General features: G+C 49.5%; 1 protein-coding gene across 1 annotated transcript in view; it reads right to left on the bottom strand.

Moving 5' to 3' along the window:
* Positions 1 to 4782: 4782 nt before the first annotated feature.
* HTR4 (5-hydroxytryptamine receptor 4) overlaps positions 4783 to 23408 on the bottom strand; it is a 73982-nt gene continuing 55356 nt past the window's right edge. Inside the window, exon 6 of the mRNA XM_030957723.1 lies at positions 4783 to 4997. Within this exon, the coding sequence (XP_030813583.1) occupies positions 4910 to 4997 (88 nt within the window). The 3' untranslated portion in view covers positions 4783 to 4909. The remainder of the gene's footprint in view (positions 4998 to 23408) is intronic.

The raw sequence follows: 23408 nt of genomic DNA, 5'->3' as shown, positions 1-23408 counted from the left end.
TCCTCCTTGCAGCACAGGAGTTCCAGCTCTGTGGGGACAGGCTGGGGTCCAGCACAGCCCCTGAATCCAGGGATGTTTGCTCCTGGGTCCCAGAGGGAGCTCCAAAGGCAGCCTGGCCAGCACTGAGCTGCAAGGTAAGGAAATGCTGGAGGAAATGTGACTGCACCACCTCTGTGCCCTGCTTCCCCCTGGGTGTGGTTTGGGGAAAACATGGAGCAGGAATTTCTTCCCTGGGTCAGCCCTGACTCAGCCCCACTAGGGAGGTGAAATCTTGGTGGGGTTTCTGTCCCTCTGTGCAGGAGCACAGTCAGAAGGACTCTTGCAGTCAGAGGGGGCTCCTCTTGCAGTCCCTGAGGAGCACTGAGCCCCTCAGGTCCAGTCCAGCTGGAAAAGGCAGCTGCTGCTGCTGGTGGTTCCACTGACAGGGAGAGAGCCTGAGGTGACTCTGGTGCTGCTTTTCCCACAGCTCCTGGAAGAGGATGCAGAGATCCCAGCTGGGAGAGGCTCAGGTGCCTGGAAATGTCATCTAAATAGTACAGAAGGTAAACAGGGAAAGGCCAAGGAGTGTTTGGGCACAGCACAGGGGCACAGCCTCCCCTCGTGCTCACTGTGCTAGGGCTGCTTTTCCCTCTCCTTGAGGAGGAGAGCAGAATCAGTGCTTGGGCTTCAAAAAGGAAAGGATTTTGGAAGTGGTTTTGTTTGAGAAGCTGTAAGGGGTTGATGCAGACAGGAATGATGCCCCTGCTCTCTCTCCAGGCTGCTCAGGGTGTGAGGATCCCCTTGCCCAGGATTTCCACTTCTAGTTCACAGTTAAGCAATTCCAACTTAACCTCTTGTCAGGGTGGGACAGGGACACCTTGGCCCTGTGTGCACTGCATGTGACAACAGAGCAGCCAAAGCCAGGGCCCATCCCCTGAGGGGCTCCCTTCAGCTCCTCAGCACTCCCTGGGTGTTGGCAGGAGATAAACTGGGGGTTTATTCAGGAAAATTTATACAAAAACTGGAAGAACTAAAAGCTTTGGTATATTTTTATTGAGTCTGTGTTATTAATTCTCTACAGATTTCTTGCCTTTTGGCCTGGGAGTGCTCAGAGGTGGCTCAGGAGCTCAAATGGGGAGGAAAAGAGGATCCTAAACTGGGGAAGGGTTCCCAGCTGCCAGGTACAGAATGGAGATGCTCTCCTTGCCTTCAGCACTCCCAGAGCTGGGTGGGAATGACTCAGTGCCTGTGTGGGCTGCCTGCTCCTAAAGCAGCTCCTGGCTGGAGCTGCTCCTGCATTTCATCTGTGCTGGGAACGAGCTGGACACGATCTGGGCCCCATTGCTTGGTTCTGGGCACGTTATTAAGTCAGGCTGACACAAAGAAGAGTCTTAAATACCTTCTGATTCTCCCTCCTCTTGCTGAGCAGGGCCAGCTGCGAGTGAACTCCATCCTAAAGCCACAATCTTGGGTGAGATGAGCTTTAGGCTGAAGATATCTGCAGTAATCCCTGAACTGAGGGTATTTGGAAATGCAAAAGCAGCATTTATGTAGCTAATGCAGCATTGCTGATTGTTCACAGAGCTCTGGAGCCAGCAGGGGACAGGAGGAGCAGATGAGGTAAAATCAAAGCCATTTTGAGTCAGAGACAAGGTGAGCATCATTTACCTGTCAGCTCTGCAGGTTTTCAGTGACCCATTCTCAATGTCCATCTTCCCTGAAGTGTCCTTTGGTGGAACCAACACCCCTGGAGGAGCAGAGTTTGCCAAAAGAGTGTCTCTGGAGCAGGGGATCCACTGCTCCACATCCAGGGGACCTTTGGCTTTCATTTCTCACATGAATCCCTTTGGATGGCTCTGATCCCATCAGCAGCTCCACAGGGACCTGGGAATCCTCCAGGTAAGGGGCCAGGACAAGGTGGGGGCTCATGCACTGCAAATAAATCACAATTGGTAATGAACAAAGTCCTGTGAGCAGGGGGACAGTCAGGAGCAGGGCAGGGACTGTCCCCTGTCCTGGCCCTGCTGAGGGACCTCCAGGGGCTCCGGAGCTGGGACCTGCAGGGGCTGGAGTGTGCCCAGGGAAGGGAAAGGAGCTGGGAAGGGTCTGGAGCCCCAGAAGGGCTGAGGGAGCTGGAAAGGGGCTCAGCCTGGAGAAAAGGAGGCTCAGGGGGGCCCTTCTGGCTCTGCACAACTCCCTGGGCAGTTCCAGTGCCTGAGCACCCTTTCCATGGGGAAATTCCTGCTGTGCCCACCCTGAGCCTGCCCTGGCCCAGCCTGAGGCCGTTCTCTCTGCTCCTGTCCCTGTTCCTGGAGCACAGCCCGACCTGGGGCTGTCCCCTCCTGGCAGGAGCTGTAGGAAAAGCAAAGAGGGGCAGATTCCCCTCCCTGCTCCAGCCCCTGGAGCCTCCTGAGGGGCAGCTGGGAGGTGGCACCTGCTCCCAGCCTGGAGTGCCAGCAGCACCAGAAATGAGCCCAAGCTGGAGTTCACTGCCAGTCCAGAGAGGAGTTTTTATTTTTAGGAACAGCCACCGCAGCACAGACACTGAGCACAGGCAAGGACTGGCACCACCAGCCACGATGGGCAAAGCTCAACTGGGAGGCCACAGGAGCAGCCAGGGGAATGCAGAGTGGGGCTTTCCATGAGACCCCTCCTTTTCCAGGGGAATTCTCCACTGCTGGTGGCACAGTGGCACTGCTGGGTCACAGAAGCTGTGCTGGGATTATTGGCTGAGCGAGCAGGAGCTGCCAGGTGGGTCCTGACAGGTTTGCTGAGCCCTGGGAGGGATCAGAGGTGTCCTGGTGTCCATCCAGGACAGGGACATTTGGTGGTTGGAATTTCAGTTGGAAGGGGGGGAGCCTTTTCCCAGTGAGAGCCTTTGACCATTTTGGCTGGTGAGCCACTGCTCCCATTGACAGAGCCTTGGGAATGTTGCCCCTGGGGAAACCGGGAGTTTATTTTAAATTCAAAAGAGATCTTCTCCTAATGCACATAAAAATAAAGGAGAAAACAATGCCTGAAGGACAAAGCAGAACCAAAGAAGCCCTCCCTGTGCTGCTGGTTCCATCTCACTCCAGGAAATTCCACACCAAGATGTGATGCCCTTCAAATGGGGACAGGGAAAAGCTTTTTTTCAGGATTTCCTTGAGAAATTTGACACTTGAGGTGAAACCAAGCCAAGCTGTTCTGCCGCCTCGTGTGCCCAAAGCCCAAGAATACCTGTGGGCACTTCCACAGAGGGGAGGATCACAGCACTGAAGCAGCCCTGGATGTTTTTTTTCCAAACTTTCAATAATGGCTTTTTTCTCTCCACAGTTCTGGTGTCAAGAGTAAAGTTAAATGAATTTTTTTGGGAATAAAACCCTGTAAAAACAGGTCATTGCCAACTAGGTCCCAGAGATGAACCAGGAGCACCTTCCACCACAAACACCAATAATTTGTGTCTTTCCAGCAGCCAGCAATTTTCTACCTCAGCATTCCAGCTGGGGCTGTTTCTGCCCAGTGTCCTGAATCCTACAGGAAAAGGGTGTGAAGCTTTATCAGTGACTTTGCTGTGGAAGTATTTAAAGAAGTCAGACACCTTGGCCAGGAAGCCACTTGTTCTTCTCATGCACAACATTTCTCCTACTGAGCAACATTTTTGTTTGTTCTGAGCGGGATTTGTCTGTTTGCAGTAAATACCTGTCACATAGCAACAGAAATATTACTAAATAATAATACATAGAATGTTAAGCTCCTTGGTCTAGAAGCTTTTAATGAAAAAACCACATGTTCCTGATAAAAAATAATAAATAATGTCAGCTTTTCTTTGTACATTAAAAATATCTGTACATGGTTCCACGATATGACAAAGTACAATTGTATTTTCTAGGCTCAGGGTGGCATCTTGGGGTAGATTTTCACCTAAAAAGGGTCGAGGCTCATGGTCTTGATCCTGCATGAAAATCCTTTTCCCAAATTTGAGGAGTTCAGAGCCTTGCCCACCCTTTCCATGCAAAGGGGGAAGCAGCCCACGAGGAACGTGGCAACACCGACATGCAGGAAGCAGCTGAGGACTGAGATCTTGGCAAATGTGAGACTGGAAACTCTGGAAAACTCCTTGCCTCGACTGGAAGAGACCAGCAACAAATAGAAAAATAAAGGTGGCAAAGGTAAGTAGAAGTCTCTCTTCCAAATGTAGCTAGAAAAGGGTTTAGGTGGTTTGTTTTCCAAGATGGCACTTAGTGATCCATTGGCTCTGGCTCCTGGCCAAGCTTCTGCTGCCTCAGAACGCCCAAAGTTTGCTCAGGGGAGGGATGGGGACAGCTCTGGGCTGGCCCTGCTGTTCCCACTCAGCTCCTGCACACCCTGGGGTCCTCCCTGGCCAGGAAACACCACCAGGGCATTGCAGAGCCCTGCAGGGTCAGGGAGCAGCAGCTGGGGCTGGAACCAAAGGGCAGCAAACATTTCCTCTTGTTCTCCTGGAGAAAACGTGGGGCTGCTCCTCCCCTGGCAGTGCCCAGGCTCCAGGCAGAGCCAGCAGGGATGGGGCAGCTCGGTGCCACCCCACAGCTGTGACCTCCAGGATGGGGTGAGCTGGGCAGGGGGCAGCTGGAGAGGAAAGGAAATCAGCAGCTGGAAAAGAACAGCTGGAAAGGAGCAGCAGGAGTCCCTGCACGGGCTGGTTTGGAGCTGTTTTGGTCCTGGTTTTGCCAGGAATGCCTCACTCCTGGAGCAGGGCTCTGGCACAGCTCCACTGCTCCTGCAGGGACAGGGACAGCAGTCCTGACTCTCCCCGTGCTCCCACCCAGCTCCCACAGCTGGACATTCCTGGGAATTCACTGCAGGAGGCACCAGGACAATGCAGATGGATGGATTTTCAAGTGCTGCTGTCTGTGAATCCTTGGGATATCCCAAAAGGCCTTTCTGTTCCTCCTCTTCTGGGCCAGGACTAGAAACAGGACTCTTGGGATTCGGGGTCGGGGTGGATGGGAAGCTTCTCTTGTTCCTGGTGGTGCCCGTTGTGTAAAACCTTGTACCTGGCAGGGGAACACAAACCTTGGTCAGTGCCAGCTCAAGGCCAAACTGATGGAAAATGAGATCAAGCAAACCCCAAAGTGTATTTAAGAGAGTGATTGTTCCAAATATCCAGATCCCACATTAAAAAGTGTGAATCTCTGCTTTGGGAATGAAATCTTCAGTGTGGAGCAGTCAAAGCAATCCCTGAAAACCAAGAAGCTGTTGGGTTTCAGGTGTCTGAGGTGAGCTGCACTGTGTGGGCTGAGGATGCTCCTGCAGGAATTCCCAGCTGGATGCTGGCTCCCGGTGTGGCCAGGGCACTGAATGTGCAGGTATTTCCCTCAAACACCCCTTGGAACTCCAGCACTTCAAACAAGGATCAGGAATTTAAAAAATGTGCTCCCAACGAGTCACAGACTGGATGTCAGAGAAAAGCAGAGACATTTTGACCTCACACTGAACAGACTCCAACGAGACAGCCACGGGGAGAGAACAGAGCTGGGACTGAGGGACCAGGTCAGACAGGGACTCTGTGGGACACAATCCAGCCAGGACACCTCGGGAATGCCAAAGGCTGTCACAGACAGGACACGGAGAGAGCCCTGACACCTGGGGCAGCTCAGCACCATGGACAGGGACTGGGATAGCCAAGGATCCAGACAGAAACTGGGATATCCAAGATTCCAAACAGACAGGGACTGGGGTATCCGAGGATTCCAATGGACAAGGACTGGGACACCCAAGGATCCTGATGGACAAGGACTGGGACACCCAAGGATCCAAACCTTCCTCCGTGTCCTGCGGCCGTCCCAGAGTGGAGCAAGAGCAGCAAGAGCAGGTGGTGCTGATTGTTAGAGGTTCATTAAGCTAAAGAGGAGTCATTGAGGTGTCCCAGGATGTCGTGTGGCACAAAGTGTCTGTCTGAAGCCTCTGGCAGTGAGTTCAACACTTCCAGCTGTTTACCCTGTGGGGAAAGAGGACTGCTAGGACAGGAGGAAGCTCGTGGCTTGCTCAGGTACCAGCACATCATTCCTAAAATATCCCCAACATCTCCAGGAGTCTGTTAAAGGTGTCCTCTGCTGCCAGGCCTTTGTGTTCTGTGGGGTTTTCCATACCTTGCAGCCCTTCCCTTCAAATGTAAGTTCAGAGCCCCCTGCCAGTTGTAAAGCACTGATTTAGTGCTGGATAAAAGCTGGGATTTTACAGCCCTGCTTTTGTTCTCACAAAAAGTTTTTGTTCTCTCTCTTTCCCTGTGCTTTCACTGATCTCTCTGTGAAAATACACCTCATTTCTCAGCTCTTGGTACCTGTGGGCAGCAAGTTTGAGAGAAATTCTCATCTGCACCTGAAATTCAGCTGCTTCCCCTGCAGGAACACACCTGGTGTGCCTGAGCAAGGGATTTATCCTACAACGCAAGGATGAAGCAGCACTGGAACCCTCCCTGTGTGGGCTGAAGGCTTCAAGATAAAGCAGCCAGGTACGTGTGAGAAAAAAATACATCTGAGGGAGCTGGAATATGTGTGCAGGGAAAAAAAAAACATTAAAAGGGTTAAATGCATTAAGTAAATTATCTACAGCAATTGTGCTATTTTCCTGCCCTGATGAGCTCCTTGATGGGATTTGTGCACCCCCTAATAAATAAATTATGAAACAATAAATCCCACCAATGGGAAGGCCCTGCCCTGCAGGGGGGACCTGCTGCAAACCCTCCCCACGGCCCTGGAATTGTGCTGATGGCACTTTGGGGACAGTTGTGCTGCCAGCCCAAGGGAGTCACAGCTGGGCTCAGCTCTGGGCACGGGGGGAGCTCTGGGGCTCTGCAGGACAAGGAGCTCCAGCTCATCCTGGGAATTTGGCAAATCCCAGGGAGAACAGTCCAAAGGATGCAGTGGCTGCACTGTTCCCACTTCTGCTCCCTGCAGAGCTGTTCCCCATACCACCCTGGACATTACTAGAAAGCAAAGCCCAGAAATGGCTGGGTTTGGTTTCCCCAGCTGGAATGAAAACCAGACACCATTTCCCAGAGGTCCTGCTCAGTCCTCGTCCCTGGGACCAGCCCTGAGCTCTCAGGGACAGGAACTGTGAGGGTTTGGATCACATTGGTCATAAATAAAATTATGAAGAGAGGCTAACGCCAGGCATCAGCCGCAGCTGAACCCTGCTGGCTGAGGGGTTTGTGGCTGCACTCCTGCATTTCCCACCTTCCCAAACCCACCAGGGTGCGCAGCTGCCTTTGCTCTTTGTTCAATAAACCCTTCCCACTTTACAGCTGATTTCTTTATGAATTCCTTCCCTTTTGGACTGTCCTGGCAGTCCCTGGACACTCAGGGGAGGTTCTGCAGCTGGCCTGTGTGCAGGAGGGACCTGAGCTGCCAACTTTGGGCTTTTGCCACTAAATCCATTCTCCCTGTGCTCAGAAAAGGAAGGACAATAGGCACAGATGAGATTTTGCTGCAGAAATTGGGATGGGTGGGGGGATTTTGGTGTGGGGCACCTCAGGTCTCACTGGGTGCACAAATGGCTCAGGAAGTTTAGACTTGAGCTACACAAAAAGGTGCTAAAGCCCAACTTTGGCTGTATTCACAAATCCCTTTGTAATTTTTGTATTACAAATGCAAAATAGTTACTGAGAGACCCCCAGAGAATGCAAGAACAGAAGAGAAAATCCAGGTATCAAATTCACTGCAATGCTCCTGTTCACTTTGTTTGCTTTTCTCATTCTCCAAACTTTTCCACTTTCAGATATTTTCCCCATTTCTGATCTGGAGCAAGTCTTCAACTCCTCGTGAGATAAAACAAAGAAGAAAAAGGTAGAAAAGAGCAGACTCCAATTGATGTTCAATGCCCTTTTCTGTTTTTATCGGGGGACTGATCTCCCCACTGTGATATTGGCAATTTTGGGAGTGAACATTCACTGCCTGTGTCTTCATTTCCTCCTTTTCCAGTTGCTGAAGCCCAGCTCCAAATGAAACACTTCCAAACACTTTTCTTCCTTCATCTACAACCAGAAACTCCCCCAGGAGCAGCCACCATCCCACCTGGAACAGATCTCCAAGGAAAAGGCAAGTAGGGGCTGATGGCTCTCACTGCATCACAAACATTTTGTTATTTGCAGGAGCACCCAGGAAAGATTTGCTGGGACCAGAGGAAAACAAGATCAAATGATGTAAAATGGGACAAACTGGGAGGATTTGCATTTGGCTTGAGCAGAATCCGGCTCTCAATAATTTATTTTTATACAATTTTTCTCCTCCACCACCTAAAACAGTGGAGGGTAGAAAAGGTTTTGAGGTAAAAGTTGGCTGGAGCCACATTTTAAATGGAACTGAGCTTCCAAGCTGAATGAAGGATGGAAACTTTTCCAAGATTTGACAATTGTGTTGCTCCACAATTTATCTTTCCCCTGCATTTTCCTTTCTCTCCCAAAGTGATTTTCCTCTGGAATATTTGCAGCACCACTGCTGGAACTTCACCCTCCATCTCGTGTCCATTCCTCAAAGCTCTGCTGCTTCCAGAGGGACTTCCAAGAGCAGGAACAAATAATTGCTCTGCAGTGGGGATTGTGGTGAACAATCACTTGGCAGAGGTGATTTCAATGAACACATCCCTGAAATCAGCCTTGCACCATCTGCTCACTTCCAGAATTATAAATTCTGAATTAGAAAACAACAGAATTCATAAACCACTCTAAAAGTGAGGGGAAGAGTGCAGCTTCAGATGATTTTTGTGCTTTATCCCAGCCTGTGCTGGCTCTGCGCTGCCCCATTCCTGTGTCAGGAATGGGTAGAAAAGAGGTTTTTGGGTTTTTTTTTAATTTCTGTGTTTTATGGCAGCCACAAAGCCCCAGGAACCAAGGCCTGGAAGTGCAGGATGGGTGTGGGTGGCACCAGGAATTCCCCAGGCTGGAAGCACCAGGAAAGATCCCACAGGTGGAGCTGCAGAGGGCCAGGAGCAAAATCGGAGCGTGTCCTCCAGGACATCAGGAATGTCCCCTCCTGCTGTCTGCCTGGAAAGGGACTTCTGGTATTTTTGGAAAACTGGGAGATGCTGGGAAACAGAGAACTGAGAAAAGTGTGAGACAAAATCCAAGAATCTCTGGAATTCCCTATTTTAATCTGTGATATTTTTCCACTTTGAAAGAGCAAAACCCTCAAATCTGAACTGCACCAAATGTCAGAATGAACTGGGAACAACATGCATTGCTCCATTTCCCTCTTCTGCTGAAAAAAGGAATCCACAGGGGCCAAATTAAACGGAATTTCACAAAACATTTGCTTTTAATGCAGCTGCATATGAAACTTCCACAAATGAGAGCAGAATTATCCCTCTCTCAGCATTCCCAGGTTCACAGACTCCAGAAAATTAAAAGCTTCCCAGTAACTCTGTAACCTCTGGGCTGAATTTATCCTGCTCCCATCCCTGCAGTGAAGTTCTGCACTTGGCCACCAGCATAAAATCATTAGAGCAGGGTAAGAATAAATTGAATTATCCCATTACAGCCCAATGTGAAAACCCAGATCTTGGGAAAATGTTGGGATTGCTGAATTATTTACATGGCTCTGACAGCAATGTTGATTTTAGAGTCCTTTGTAGTCAAATCTCAACACAAATCTCTCTCTGTCTCATGACAAGTGTTTATTTTCTCACTCCTGAGCAGTTCAGCTGAATCTCTTAATTATCTTTAAATCAAATAATGCTGTTCCAACCTTGGGAGCTGAACTCAGCCCTTGTCATTCTTTGCTAAATATCAGGCAGAGGTTTTATAAAACATCTGTCTCCAGCCCACACCACCCAGCTTCCAGTGCACTTTATAGGATTTCTGCAGAAATCCAGATTTAAAATTAGCAGTTCTCAAGTAAGTCAATACTTACTTCTCTTCAATAAGAGGAACATTAAAAAAAAGAAAGGATAAAGAGGGGATTTTTTTTTGTCTCTGACAAATCTCAGGAAACAAAGAGAGCATCTCCCAATATATTTGTGTCTCTCCTTTTTTCCCCATTGTTCCATCATCTCTCTTTTTTCTGGCAAAACCCCCTTCTGTCCCTTTATTTTTGTGTTTGCAGGAGCTGTGAATCCTTTTCAGGCAGGATGTTTAGAAGTGCAGACAAATAATAACCTGAAATAGGATCTTGAAATGAAATGTCCAAACCCTTCAGCATCTGGTTTCCTTTTGGTTTTCTCCTGCTGAATTTCACCCAAATTTTGTTTCCCTGGGACTGCAGGTGCTCATTTCCATCTTCCTTTTTTATCCTCTTTATTCCAGGCTCTATTAATGAATTTCTCTGTGGTGCTTTCCAATCCCCCTCACCGCAATTGCTGAATTTGATCATTTTTCCCTTTTCCCATTCTCCTTCTGCTTTCAGCTGGTCCACCTGGATAATGTTTGTCATCTTCCCTATTTTCCACTGCAGGATGTTTTGCTCAACTTCAGCTGCAAACCCTGGAATTTGGGTATTACAAGGAGGAATTGGGGATGGAAACCAAGGGATCCAGACAGAAACCACGAGCTGGGGATGGCCCAGAGCTGCTGAGCTCTTCTGCTTTAAATTTGTGCCATTTTAATGTTGCAGGAGTTGATGTTTCCACAACAGAAGCAGCAATTTGGGCACCAAAGGACAGAAATGAAGCAAATTTCAGAATCAACGAGGAGCTCCTTGTTTGCAGTGAGTGAAATGCATTTGCTAATTATAAACCAGGGTAAACAAATAAACAAATGGGAGAGGCCACACAGGGGATGTGGGGAAGAGGAGCCCTTTCCCCCCTTTTTCTCCCATTAACTCCCTACTTCCATCTCTCTCTCGTTAATGTTAAGCTTGGCGCTCCATTATAGGCACTAATTAGCTCCAGATTTTGGCCTCCAGTTCGTTTTTGCACCATAATTAATGCTGCAGCCATAAGAGCCCCAATCTGATAATGAGGAGAGCACTTGGAAGTGCTCAGACACAGAGCAGCCCATTAGGAGCAGCTCCCAGCCACCCCCAGATGGGAGCTGCTGGGTTTAAGTGTTTCAATTAATGAAACACAAGCAGGATCAATTAATAATATTCAAATGGAAGAGAAAGATTTTTTTTAATGGAAGTTTCACCACTGGCATAATTACATCTTTTATCTGCTGGGAAAAAAAAAAACAACCTACATTTGTTAAAGCTGTGGAGTGAAACAGTGGCAAAACCTGGAGCTGTGCAGGGGAGTTTGTCAGGTTTCAAATGTGCCACAGTGGGAGAATCCCAGAATGTCAGGCTGGAAAAGCCCTCCCAGCCCATCCAGTCCCAGCTGTGCCCTGTCCCCACCTTGTCCCCAGCCCAGCGCTCTGAGTGCCACCTCCAGGGATGGGGATCCAAACCTCCCTTTCAGTATTTACCAGCCCTCTCCCTCTGGGAATTGATGGCTTTTCTCTACTGAAATACCCAGTGGAAAATGGAATTACAGCTCGTTGAAATCTGGCAAACAATTCCCCCTCCTTCCCTGCTTTGTGTGTGAACAGCAGAGCTTTTTTTTAGGTGTCAAAAGCAGATTTTGTGCCCAGCATCATGTGTTTGATAACAAAAGGCTGCCATGTGCACATTGTTCCTGTCACTGCTTTGGGTTGCTCAGGAGCAAATGGCACCAACTCCCCCAGAGCAGCTGGGTCTCCCTCCCACCCTCCAGGCTGAGGGGAGAGTTCTGCTCCCGAGGGAATGGCTCACCCAGCCCTCCCTGCCTTTTGTCCTGCCAAATCCACAGTTTTGTGTCCTGGGAACTCTGTACAGCCCCAAGGTGGTGCTGGGAAGCTGTGCCTACCTTAAGGTATTTCATTTAAGGGCTGAAAATTCTATTTTCTTGTAATGGAGTAATGACATAAAAATTAAATAACAAAATACCAGTTAAATAATCAATTAAACCTGTTAAATTAAACCAGTCAATTAAAACCTGTTAAATTTAATAAGAAAAAACCAATTTAAAATTAACAATAAATAACCTTGTGATGCCTTTAACATCTCAGCTAGGACCTGTTGTAGGTTAAGCTCAGTAAATCTTATGTATCAATCTTATCACAACTTTAATTTAAGTTTATTTGGCTGCCTTTCCTCAGGTCCCCATCCTGCTGAGAGAGCAAACACCAGGTTCCACCGTGTTGTGTTCAGTGGGAGTTTCTTCTCCCCTTTCCTTCTGTATCCAGATTTTCCAATTAATAATTCTCTGATGTGATTAAAGTAGCACATTCCTGGCTTTGGACTTTCTCCCTTACAACCCACTGGCTGTGAATTTGTACAGTTCCATCCCTGAGATTGTGAACAATATTAATTAATTGTGAGCTGTGCTCCCCACTCCTCATCCTCTGTGAGCCTTTTATCAGGATTAAATGTCACACCACAGATGGGGACATTGGCAGTGGATGCTGAATTTGAATAAAATCTCCAGATCCTCCCTGCACAGCCTTGGTTTTGAGTGCAGGCTGGGATTTCAGGCTCCCAATGAGTTCCCAGCCTCCTTCCCTGGGCAGTTTCTCCCGTTTCAGGCTGTGCAGGTTCCCAGCCAAGGAGCACAGCTTGCCTGGGCTCTGTTCCTTCCCCTGTTCTCAGGAAGGATGATGCTCCCCTGGCTCATCCCCTTCCCTGCCAAGAGCTCTCTCCCAGCAGGGTCAGATCCTCTGCAGGAGGGGGACAGGAGCTGCTGCCTCATCTTGCTGTGATTCAGAGGCTGCTGAGTCCCCACCTTCTGTCCCTCTGTCCCCAAACCTCCTGTGCTGCTGCTGTTATCCCACCTCAGCCTCTCCAGGAGCTGCTCCTGGGGTTTTATTCAAATTATTCCCGTGAGGATCTGTGCAGGTGGTGCCAGGCCCTGCTCCCTCTGGGATTTCGGGGACCCTCTGAACCTCTGTGGAACAAAGACCTGAGGAAAACCTTTTATTTTTCTTCTGAGCATCCTAAAGAGCAGAGCCTCAAATCTCCTGAAGGTGCCCAAAAGAAAAATGTCAAGCTCAGCATTTGAATGTGCCCTGTCCAGGGCAAGGAGGGGCAGAAATCTGAGTATAAAACACACTTATTTTGTGGGGAGGATGAGGGGAAGCCAAAAAACAAGGGACCATAAACAAGCAAATATTTATTTATTCTCTGATGGGTTTGGGGTTTTCTTTTGCTCAGAGTAAAACCAGCTCTCAGCAGCTCCTGTGGAGATCATTCCTTAGAGAAATTCCCTGCAGACTGGGACATGACATGAAGAGTTCCACTGATCAATGAATTGATTTTGCGAACAGCAGGAGGCAACCAAGGCCATCAAAACACCTGTGTGTGTGTGTAAACCCTTTATTTCCATATCCCTGCTCCTTACACAAGGTTATTTCTGATATTTTGTGCTTTCTTCTGGTCCTTCTGCAGATCTGAGTGTCTGAGCCACCTGTGACACCCTACCCTTCAATTTCTTTATACATTGCCATCAAATTTGCTGTGCAGAGCAAACAAATAAGTTCAAACTCCTGAAGGTTGTGCCATCCCATGGTGGCCCCTGGGCCTGTCCATTTTCTGCTTCAGAGGAGATGACACAGTCCATAAATCTCTGCCCTAGTCCCTGCTTTGGTAAATAAAATCTGCTCAGATTTATGTCTGCTCCTTCTGAGGAAGAGCAAAGCAGTGATACATGTGGCAAATGGAACAGAAAATTGCTTTTCACCCATCAAGTTTCCAGTGTAACTGACCAAAGTTTGGGCTCTCCTACAGCAATAACGGGTCTCACAAAATAAACCCAATTTTGTAGCACAATTCTTTGTGTTATGTTGAGGCAACCAAAGATGTGCTTTGCCCAATAATTTAGTAAATGGCTTCAAACCATTTTAGGTTTAGGTTGGAGATTGGGGGGAATTCTTGGCACAGGGTGCCCAAGGGCAGGTTGGACATTGGGGGTGGGAGCAGCCTGGGACAGTGGGAGGTGTTTTGGGGTTGGAACTGGATGAGGTTTAAGGTGCCTTTCAATCCAACCCATTCTGGGATTCTCTGATTCTAAGGAATGACAATCACGCTGCTGCCTCAGAGAGGAAGTGAAAGAAATTTGTGTTTATTTTGGCAGAGCTTTATCTGTGCTAAGGAGCCTCCAGAAATCCAGACTTTCACTGCTCCAGCTGCCCAGGGATCCCTGTGTTTGGCCAGGAGAATGGGGCTGCTCCAGGGCTAAACCCAACCCCTTGGAATCAACGTGGCTTCTGAAAAACAATTTATGAACCCAGCATCCCACCCCTTTGCTGAGCCAGTTCTGAATTGCTCCCTTTCATCCTCTCCAACTGTAATTCATGTTGCTTAATTAATCTTAATTAAGTGTTGTGGGCATCTCTGGAGCTCAGTTCTCTCTTTATTTAATTACACTAACACACCATATAATGGTCTCTGTTTGATGGGATGTTTTGCACAAGAGTTTAATCCAGAAGCTGAAAGAATTAATTAGTTCTTAGAATGTCTCCAGAGGGTTGGCCAAGCAAACTGTGGGTTGGTCACAAATGCCTGGACTCTTCAGTGAGCAGAATCCACCCCTGGTACTGCACACCTTGAGCCACAAACACGTTTCCCCTTGCTGGGGCTCTCACATCCCTGTGGGATCTTCTGGAGCAGGAATCAGGCTCATGGCAGACAGGGAGATTTGGGATTTGTCAAGTTTACAGCTGGTTCCTGTTCCAAAAGCTTTGCCCCCTGTGCCCTGGTCCCTTCTCTGCACACCCACAGCCTGAGCCAGCCCCCAGAGGGGATCAGCTGCCATGGAATGGGAATTCCAGCAGGGAATGATGCCCCTGTTTGCCAGGGCTTGGTGGGAATTCCCTTCCCCAGCACCTCCTGGGACCTTGGCACATCCACGCTGATTTCTTTGCCCAGCAAGGCCTGGAGCTGCTGGGCCTCCTCCTCTTCTCTGCCAAAAAGAACCTGGGATGGCAAAACACAGAACCCTGCAGGGAAACTCTTGGAGCAAGGACAAAGGCAGCCAAGGCAGGGACTGTCCTGTGACCCCGGGGCTCCTGATGCTCCTGCTCGGCTTGACAGCTCCACTCCTGATGATTTTGTCACAGGATCTTCTCTCTAGCTGTGATTCCTTCAGGAACACAACTGCAGGGCAGCACAGGAGTTCCACAGGAGTGCCACAACAACCTTCCAAGGGTGGCCTGCTTAGGATGAGCAAGTTGAGCACCCAAACTCACTGTAGAAGTACAGTTCTTCCCAAAAACAGACAAGCAGAGCCTGATTGGTTTGCTCCCAACATTTCCATGGACTTTCTGCTTCTTCTTGGCCCAAGCAGGGAGGCGTGGATGCATCAGCCATCTCTGCAGGGATTTGTGGGTCAGGAGAGCGTGGTGATGGTTGGATTCTCAAGTTCTGAGGGCCAACTTCCATCCATCCTTCAGGAACTGGCTCCATCCCAACAGAGGGAGATTGCAGGTGGGCCAGGCCCTCCCGAGCACGGCAGCTGGCAGTCCAGTGCTTATGGCAGAACCATTCCAAGAGCTATGACAATGACACTGTTGATAGCTCTGGAAATGGCGCTGCCATCGGCACCACGCGAGGCTCCATCCCCCTGCTCCTCCTCGTGCTCCTCGGGGGGAAGGAACGAGGATGGAGGAGCAGCTTCAGCTCAAATCCCTGAAATCTTGAGGAAAAGGTCCCAGTGAGGGTGTCTGGAGAAGCCTTCAGAGGTGCTGGCTGCAGTCTGCTGTTGGAATTGCACTTGGGACACAGAGCACACACACACACACACACACACACACACACACATGCCTGTTTCCCCTTTTACCTTGGGTTTAACTGGAATAAAAGGGAAAACCTCCCTCTCTTTCCTCATTCCCCCATGGCAGTTTTCTCTCCTTCCCTTTGGATCCAAGCCAGAGCTGCCGCCCAGCCCTGGAGCTCCTTGTGCTGGGAAAAGCACGTGGAGCTGGCAGGGCACCCGCTGCACCTGCCCAGCAAAGGGCCCCAAACCCAGCTCAGTTCATCCTGGAGCCACTGCCAGTGAAGCACTGATCATCCTCACTGCCCTTCCAGCTGGAGGCCTCTTCCAGGCTGGGTATTTCCATTAGTTCTGTTCCTCAAAACTGAAGGATTCATGCTTTGGAAAGTTGGGCTGCCCCTGGTTTCTGCTGCTGAAGCCTCTTTCCAAGGCATCTCTTGTACCACTACAGGCAGAGCTCCCAGCAGGGATCATCCTTACCACACCAAGGGGTTGTTGATGTAGGAAAAAAGACAAAAAGGAGCTTTTCCTTCTCCTTCCAGGCACATCCTGCAGCCTCCAAGGACCATTGTGGGGAAAGGTTTGAGTTACAAGTTGAAAGCACTTTTTCTGATGCCTGAGGTGTTTCAATCAGCTGTGCTCCTACAACAGGCACTGGCAACTCCTCTCTCAGTGCTTCTAAGTCTCAAAAAAGCCCAGCATGATCTCCAGTAACTTTTGTGCAGCCTCACCGAGGCTCTCATCAATAACAGCTGTGACAAAATCAACTGGGGGACATAAACAAGGACAAAGAGAGGAGCAGAAGAACAAGAAGCAGTTTTCTCACCCCAGTTCTCTCTCCAGACCAGGGAAAATTGGCCCAGAGCATGGAAGAGGCTGCCCAGGGCACCTTTTCCCAATGCATTTTGTTGCTTCCTGAATCTGAATATTTTGCTGCTGTCCTGATCTTGAGGGAGGCATTTGTCACTTTGACCAGGGAAGTGTAAAATCCTACCAGACCAGATGGGAAAGGTTTTGTAACTACTTTGCATAGATATGATGGAAAAATCAAGATTTTCCTCTCTGTGCCCAGCAGAAGCAGGGGAGAGGTGCTATGTCCAAGGGTCACAGGGTTTGGCAGCAGCTTGGATTGTTCCAGGCAGAGGCAACAACTCCCCTGGAGAGCAGAGAGAGCAGCACACCCAGCAGAGCACACCTGCAGCCTCTCTCCAGTGCAGCTTTTTGGGAAAATTGCAGCGAAGATGGATCACAACAGAGGGGTGGACACAGGGATGCTTCCAGAGGGGTGAGAGCAGACAGAAACACTCACAGGGGACATTTCACAGACACCTGGCACAAAGGACTGAGGGAATAACAGCTGGGTCCAGCTGCAATGGAGACCTTAGAGTGCTCAGTGAAGCCTTAGATCCCAAAATGGGAGGAATCCTGAAGTGTCCCAGGCCAGGTTGGACAGGGAATAACCTGGGAGAGTGGAAGGTGCCATGGCAGGGGGTGGAAGAGGTGAGCCCTAAGGTCCCTTCCAAACCATTCCATGATTCTGTTTCCTGCAGGCCTGGGAGGGGTGGTGGCAGCTCTCCCCCAGTGCTGGGTGTTCTGCAGAGCAGCTCCAGGGAGCAGATTGCAGCCTGAGCTCAGCTCTGCCTCCCCGTGTGCCCAACCCTCCCAGGGAACCTCCCTGGGGAAACTTCCAGATGGAGGGAACAGAAACTGCCCTGAGCTCTGCTGCTGTAAAGGAGCTGCTGAAATCTGTGTGCCTAATGAGGAATGAACAGAAGCACTGAAGAGAAAAAGGAGAGGGAACCCCTGCCTGCCCCAGACCTGTTGGGATAACGGCAGGTTCAGAGGGAGCTGTGCAGTGTGCCCAGGATTTGGGGCTGGGTGAAGGGATGGGTGCCTGGGGATGCTGCAGCTGCTGGGGGGTGTGGCACTGAAGGGAGAGGGGCATTCCCTGTGTCCTGTCAGTCCCTGTGACTTGTCACACACAGGGAGGCTGTCCCTGCGACCACCAGGACTTTCTCAGTCCTGGGGTGAGCCCTGCTCCTTTCCCCTGCCCTCGTTCCAAAACCATTTTGAGGAGGAAGCCAATTCCACACTTATCCCACTCTGCTGGAGCTGCATGTGTGGAAGTGCCTGGCCCTGGAGCATTCCCATGGTGGCAGGAACGCAGACTGTGTTCCTGGAACCTCTGAGGGAAGGGGAAGCCTCTGAGCTGTCAGGTTTAACCAACTTAAAACAGGTCTTGGACACTGCCAGGGATCCAGGGCCTCCCCACCCTCCCAGGGAAGAATTTTCCCTAATATCCAAACCCACTCTCTGTATCCTGCTTTTCTGTGCGTGCTGCCCGCTGAGGAGACCCTGCAGTGCTGCAGCCTCGTCCTTGGAGTGAGAACAACCATCCCAAAGAGAAAATCCCTGTTATCCACATTACCCTGCAGCCAGAAGCCCTCTCCCAATGCCCTGCCAGACATTCCCATTCCCCTGGGGCTGCTGCCTCCACCCCACAAGTGTCAAGCCACAAATCAAGGAGGGTTTACAGTGGGTTGCAATAAACAGTGAACAGACAGAGCTGCAGTAATAAAAGAAGGGACTTACAGAGCATGGTCATGGCTAGACAGGAGCTGGTCTGCTGCAGAAGAGCAGGAGGAGCTTGGAGACAGAGGAACAGCCACTTTTAGTGCAGGAAGGAGCAAAGACAGACACAGTGAGGGAGTTAAAGGGGAAAAAGGAAAAAACACAGAGCTGGTTAATTGGGAAACAGCCCCACATCAAACACTGAGCAGTCAATGGCATCAGTCAGAGCTACATCCCCAAACCTCCCACTGAAAGGAGCCTGACTTTCACTTAGAACCACCTGAGCCATCAGCTGGAGTCCTTTTCTCCATAAACCATTCTGGGAATCATCCTGCTTTTCAAGAAAATCTCCCCACAGGGTTTAAGGCAGGAATTCTCTGAGCCTGTTGTCCAAAATCTCTCCAGCATTGCTCTGGAAGGGATCTGGGAGCTGGGTCCTGCCTTCCTCCCAACCATTCCCTGAGCACCAACCATCCCTCTGCTCTGAGGATCCTCCCTGGAGGAAGCCACAGCTGGCTTTAAACCAAAGTCCAGGGAGTTGTAACTTGGCCACTTCATTTGTCCCCATGATTTTACCAGCCATGCTCACTGCTAAAAAATCTCATTTATGAGGCAGTGCAGAGCTGCTGGAGACCCCTGGCTGGTGGTCCTGGAGTCTTTTGGCAGCTCCAATGTGCTGGAAGTGCTGGGCTGGGGTTTAGGTACAGATGGGAGAGCAATGGCTGAGCTCCCTGACTCAGTCTGCAGTGCAGGAGGACAGCAGTCACCACTTCACCTTTCCCAAAGCTGGATCTATTCCTGCCTGCAAGGACGAGCTTCAAAATCCCCTTCTGTGGGCTGCTGGTCTCTCACCAATCCCCTGGAGCGCAGCAGGGAATTCCAGGGGTTCCTAAAACAGCTGTAACCTCTCCCTCATGCTGCACTTTTCTCCTGAGCCAACAGGAGCCTGAAACGGTGCACATGGAAAAGAAATTTCCTCTATAAAACAGCACTCCTGGACTGGAAGAAATCAAATTTCAGGCATCTACAATTCCTCAGAGTTAAACAGCCTTCCTTATGCCATGAGAGGATAATGTAGAACTGTCCCTGAGTGTGGCTGAGTCTGAAACAGCAGCCTGGGAGCTCTGTGTGTGCTGTGCCTGCAAACGGGAGAGCCCACGAGGGAGGAGAGGAGGGCAGGGGGCTCCAGGACAGCCCAGCAGCCTGGGTGCCCGACTATGAGTTTTGGGCCAAGAAGGACTCCAAGGTGAGCAGACAAAATTTTACAGCCAAATCTCCCCAGGCAAACACATATGAAGCCAAGCATAAGGGGAAAGAGGGTTTTAAGGAAATTAATTTAGCTTGCAGCTTATTTTAAAGGATTTTATGGGCTTTTTTTAAAATTTATCAAGGACAAAGATCCTTTCAAAAACAGAGGAATTGGTTTGTCACTGAAGTGCATCATTCATTTCCCTGAGTTCTGTGAGCTGCTGTTTTATGGGTTTCTCTCACAGAATAGAACCATGGAATATCCTGAGTTCCCACAGGATCATCCAGCCCAGCCCCTGGCCCTGCACAGCCCCAAAATCCCACCCTGGGCATCTCTGGAGCAGTGTCCCATTCCCTGGGGAGCCTGGGCAGTGCCCAGCACCCTCTGGGGAAGAACCTTTCCCAAAATCCATCCTGACCCAGCCCCAGCCCTGCCCTGGGTGCTGTCCCTATCCCAGAGCAGTGATCAGAGCCTGCTTCTCCTCACTCCCGCAGACTGGACAGCGCTGTACCCAAGGAGGGATTTGCAGGGATGCCCAGGAGCTGCGTCCCTGCCAGGGAGGTGGGTGGGACACTCCTGCAGGATAAAACATCCCCCCCTCCAGCTCTCTGAGGCTCTCCTGGCAGCACTTGTGGCAGTGTCACTCCTAATTGCTTCCCTGCCTGTGGAGCGGTTGCTTTGTGCAGTTCTTGTCTCAAAAGCTGGCTCCAAGTGTTATGAAGTGCTTTCAGTGCTAATAAACACCAGCTCTGGTGCTGTAAAAGCCTGTCACAAAAGCAGCACAGGGCATGAATCTCCCTGAATGCATTAATGTGCCTTTAATATATCAGTGGAAAGTGGGACTGCTCCTGTGCACTGACAGATCAATCTGTGATAAAGTTACTCATAGATAACATTAATGTGAGACATGACCAGTGTCTTGATTTTTTCTTGAGTTTGCCTGTTTGGCTCTGCTCTGTTTCATGTAGCTTTGCAAAGGGATAAATCCATATTTTTTCCTTCAATTATTAAATAAATCTCCACAATATATTGCTGTGTATTGCACTTAAACTGTTGTTTATGTGCTTTTCAGAAGTGGCTTCACTTCAGTGGTGGAAAAAGCACTGCCAGGACTCAGAGCTGGGACAGCATGGAGGTTAAAGGAATTGTTAGACTTCATTTTGAGAGAGGAAAGGATTTCAGAGCAGCAAAAGGCTCCTGTGTGGATATCACATCTTTGGGCTGTGACATCATATCAGGGCAAAGTACAAAAAAAATGGAAGGGGGTGCCCAGGGAGGTTTGGAGAGCCCATCCCTGGAGGTGCCCAAGGAATTCCTGGAGGTGACACTCAGTGCTCTGGGATGGGGACAAGCTGGGGATGGGGCACAGCTTGGACTCGATCCTGGAGGGCTTTTCCAGCCTCAGGGATTCCATGATAACACAAACACTGCAGAGATAAAGCAAAAATCTCTTTAGTGCCACATGCTCCGCCGTTCCTGAAGCGCTTTGATGGCTCCGTGGAATGACACAAATTAACAGGCTCATTAACAACCCTCCTGCCAGATCTTCAGGAGCATCTCTGAAGGGCTGTCAGTGACAGTGGCAGACACAATCCACACTCGGGATGTGATTGACTTTGAAACCACTGCCAGGGAAGGCTGAATGAAGCAAGATGGGAATTCTGGCTGCTCTGAGGGGAAACAGCAGCAGAGGGAGGGAGGAATTGTGGATGAACCGTGCAAGGCTCCCGTTCCCAGCCAGAACAAGGAAAGGGCACACAGCCAAGCCTGTCCCAAGGATTACTGTGCAAAATTCATTTCAGACCCGGGCCTGGGATGTGGCTATGCCTTCCAATCCAATTTAAGGGCAGCCCAGCAGAAGGCCTGGGTAGGAGACCCTGGGGAGTTCCCAAAGTGCCTCCTAAATCTGGTTACCTGCATTTCCAAATACTCTTTTCTGGGTGCCTGGAATAGTCTGCCACAGCCACAGAACAGATTAATGCAGAAGTGAGGACTGGAAATCATCAGCTCCTGCAGGAGCAGCCCCAAGCAGCTGGATTTAATAGGGATGGAATATTTGCAGGGCAGGATGTCATTCCCACATTCCCATAGCAAAAGTGCAGCTTTACTGATGGCAAACCCAAAGCAAGGCTGGCTCTGGATCAATTCCCAGGCCAGGTCACCCACTCAAGATGCACTGAACAGCAGATGGTGGCAAGGATCACCTCTGCCATGCCAAATAAATCAAACCAAACCCTCAAATGCCAATTTCCTGGTTTGAAATGGAAAGTTGAAGGTGGAAAGATGCTTGGAGCTGTCCAGGGGCTGGGCTCACAGGTGGGTGAGCACCACAGGCAATGGGAGGGATCCCAAAAATGGCAAATTGTTAAAAACCAGTCACATCACATCAGATGTGCTGAAAGTCCTCGACACCTTCCTGGAAATACCAAATTTCTGGCCAAGACATCTTGGGAATAACAAGGTTTTCTCTCCCACAGACATTCCAAAAGCCTTAAAAGCAATTTGAACACAGCAACAGGGAGTTTTCCACATTGTGACTTTACAATGGGGTGGTGCATACAGTGCTTAAATAAATTCTCCTCTAGCAATCAGAAAGGAAGAGAATTATTGAAAAGAAGAACAAAGAAGTGAACCTAAAATTAAAATGCACTTACACAATTAGCTCTGAGTTGTAGATACTGCTGCCCCGAGGAAGAACAGAACATGACAATAATTGCTGAGGTTTCCATAGAATTTCTAACCCTAAGGCATGTGGAGCTCTTTGCACATGCTGATTTGCATTGTCTGAAAACACTTTGCTGATAAACCAAATTAATCTCTGGAGAGGAGAGAACCAGCCTAACACATTCAAAGGTCAGTTGAAACAGAAGGAGAGTAGGCGGAGAGCAAAGTTCTATCCATAATGGAGTTTATTCAGGCACCAAAATTAGTTTTAAATGCTGTTTTGGACCTCTGGAGTGAGTGGAAAGACTGGCAAAGGACTGGGAGTTGGATCCAAAAGGTGCTGCTTTATGAGGGATGGCTGTGGTTTATCTAAATGCAGTTGGAATGTGGGGAATGTGGGGCTGAGGGCTCTGCCCTGGCCATGGGTCCCTAATTCCAGCTGCAAGGCAGACCCTGCCCCACCACAACACCTTCACTGCCCAAAGCACAAATCATGCCATTAAAGCAGACAAAGATGAGTTACATCTCAGTCCTTCCAAAGCTCCAGGTGCCCTGCAGAGCCTTGGCTTCCCCACCAGACACAAACTGATGCAGAACTTCTGATCCCAAATCTCGTATTGGGCCAAAGGACAAAAAGGGGTTTAACTGCACTGTAATCTCTCTTTCCAACATCCAGGCACATTGAAAGAGATTATCTTTTGAAAATTGAAGGCAACTGTGCTATTGTAAACCTCTAATCCCTCTCTCCTTTGTAGGAAACAAGATAAATATCTTGATTTCACTCAACACAATTACAAGAAGCTTTTCTCTTATCAGAAGCCCTCTGCTCCCTCTGGGGAGGCATTTTTGGAGCTGGGACAAGGCTTCAGCAGTTCCTGCTCTTTGGGGAGCAGAGCTTGGGGGAAGGAGGCTCCTCTGACACAGGGTGGTGACTTGGGCTTTGTGGAACACCCAGTCCTGCACCTGAGGGTTCCTCTGCCCCTGGACCCTCCCTGCAGCAGATCCCAAATCTCCCCTAACTCAGCCCAAATTTGTCTGAGGGACCTCTGATTGTCACAGCTCCCTGTGCCCTGACAGCCCCAGCCACAGGGAATGGCACTGTGCAGGCTGGCACTGCTGCCAAGCTGGGAAACCACGCCAGGCAAGTTGGAACATAAGTTTGGTTGTAAATATTGGCAAAGCTTCATTAAAAAATTAAGAAAGCTCCTTCAAGAAATGACAAAACTCTTTTTTTAGTTGTTACTGAGTCTAATCATCCCCCATATTT

Source organism: Camarhynchus parvulus, chromosome 13 (genome assembly GCF_901933205.1).
Source record: "Camarhynchus parvulus chromosome 13, STF_HiC, whole genome shotgun sequence".
Lineage (NCBI taxonomy): Eukaryota > Metazoa > Chordata > Aves > Passeriformes > Thraupidae > Camarhynchus > Camarhynchus parvulus.
Note: the sequence above shows the minus strand (reverse complement) of the source record. Positions and strands in the feature narration are given on the sequence as shown.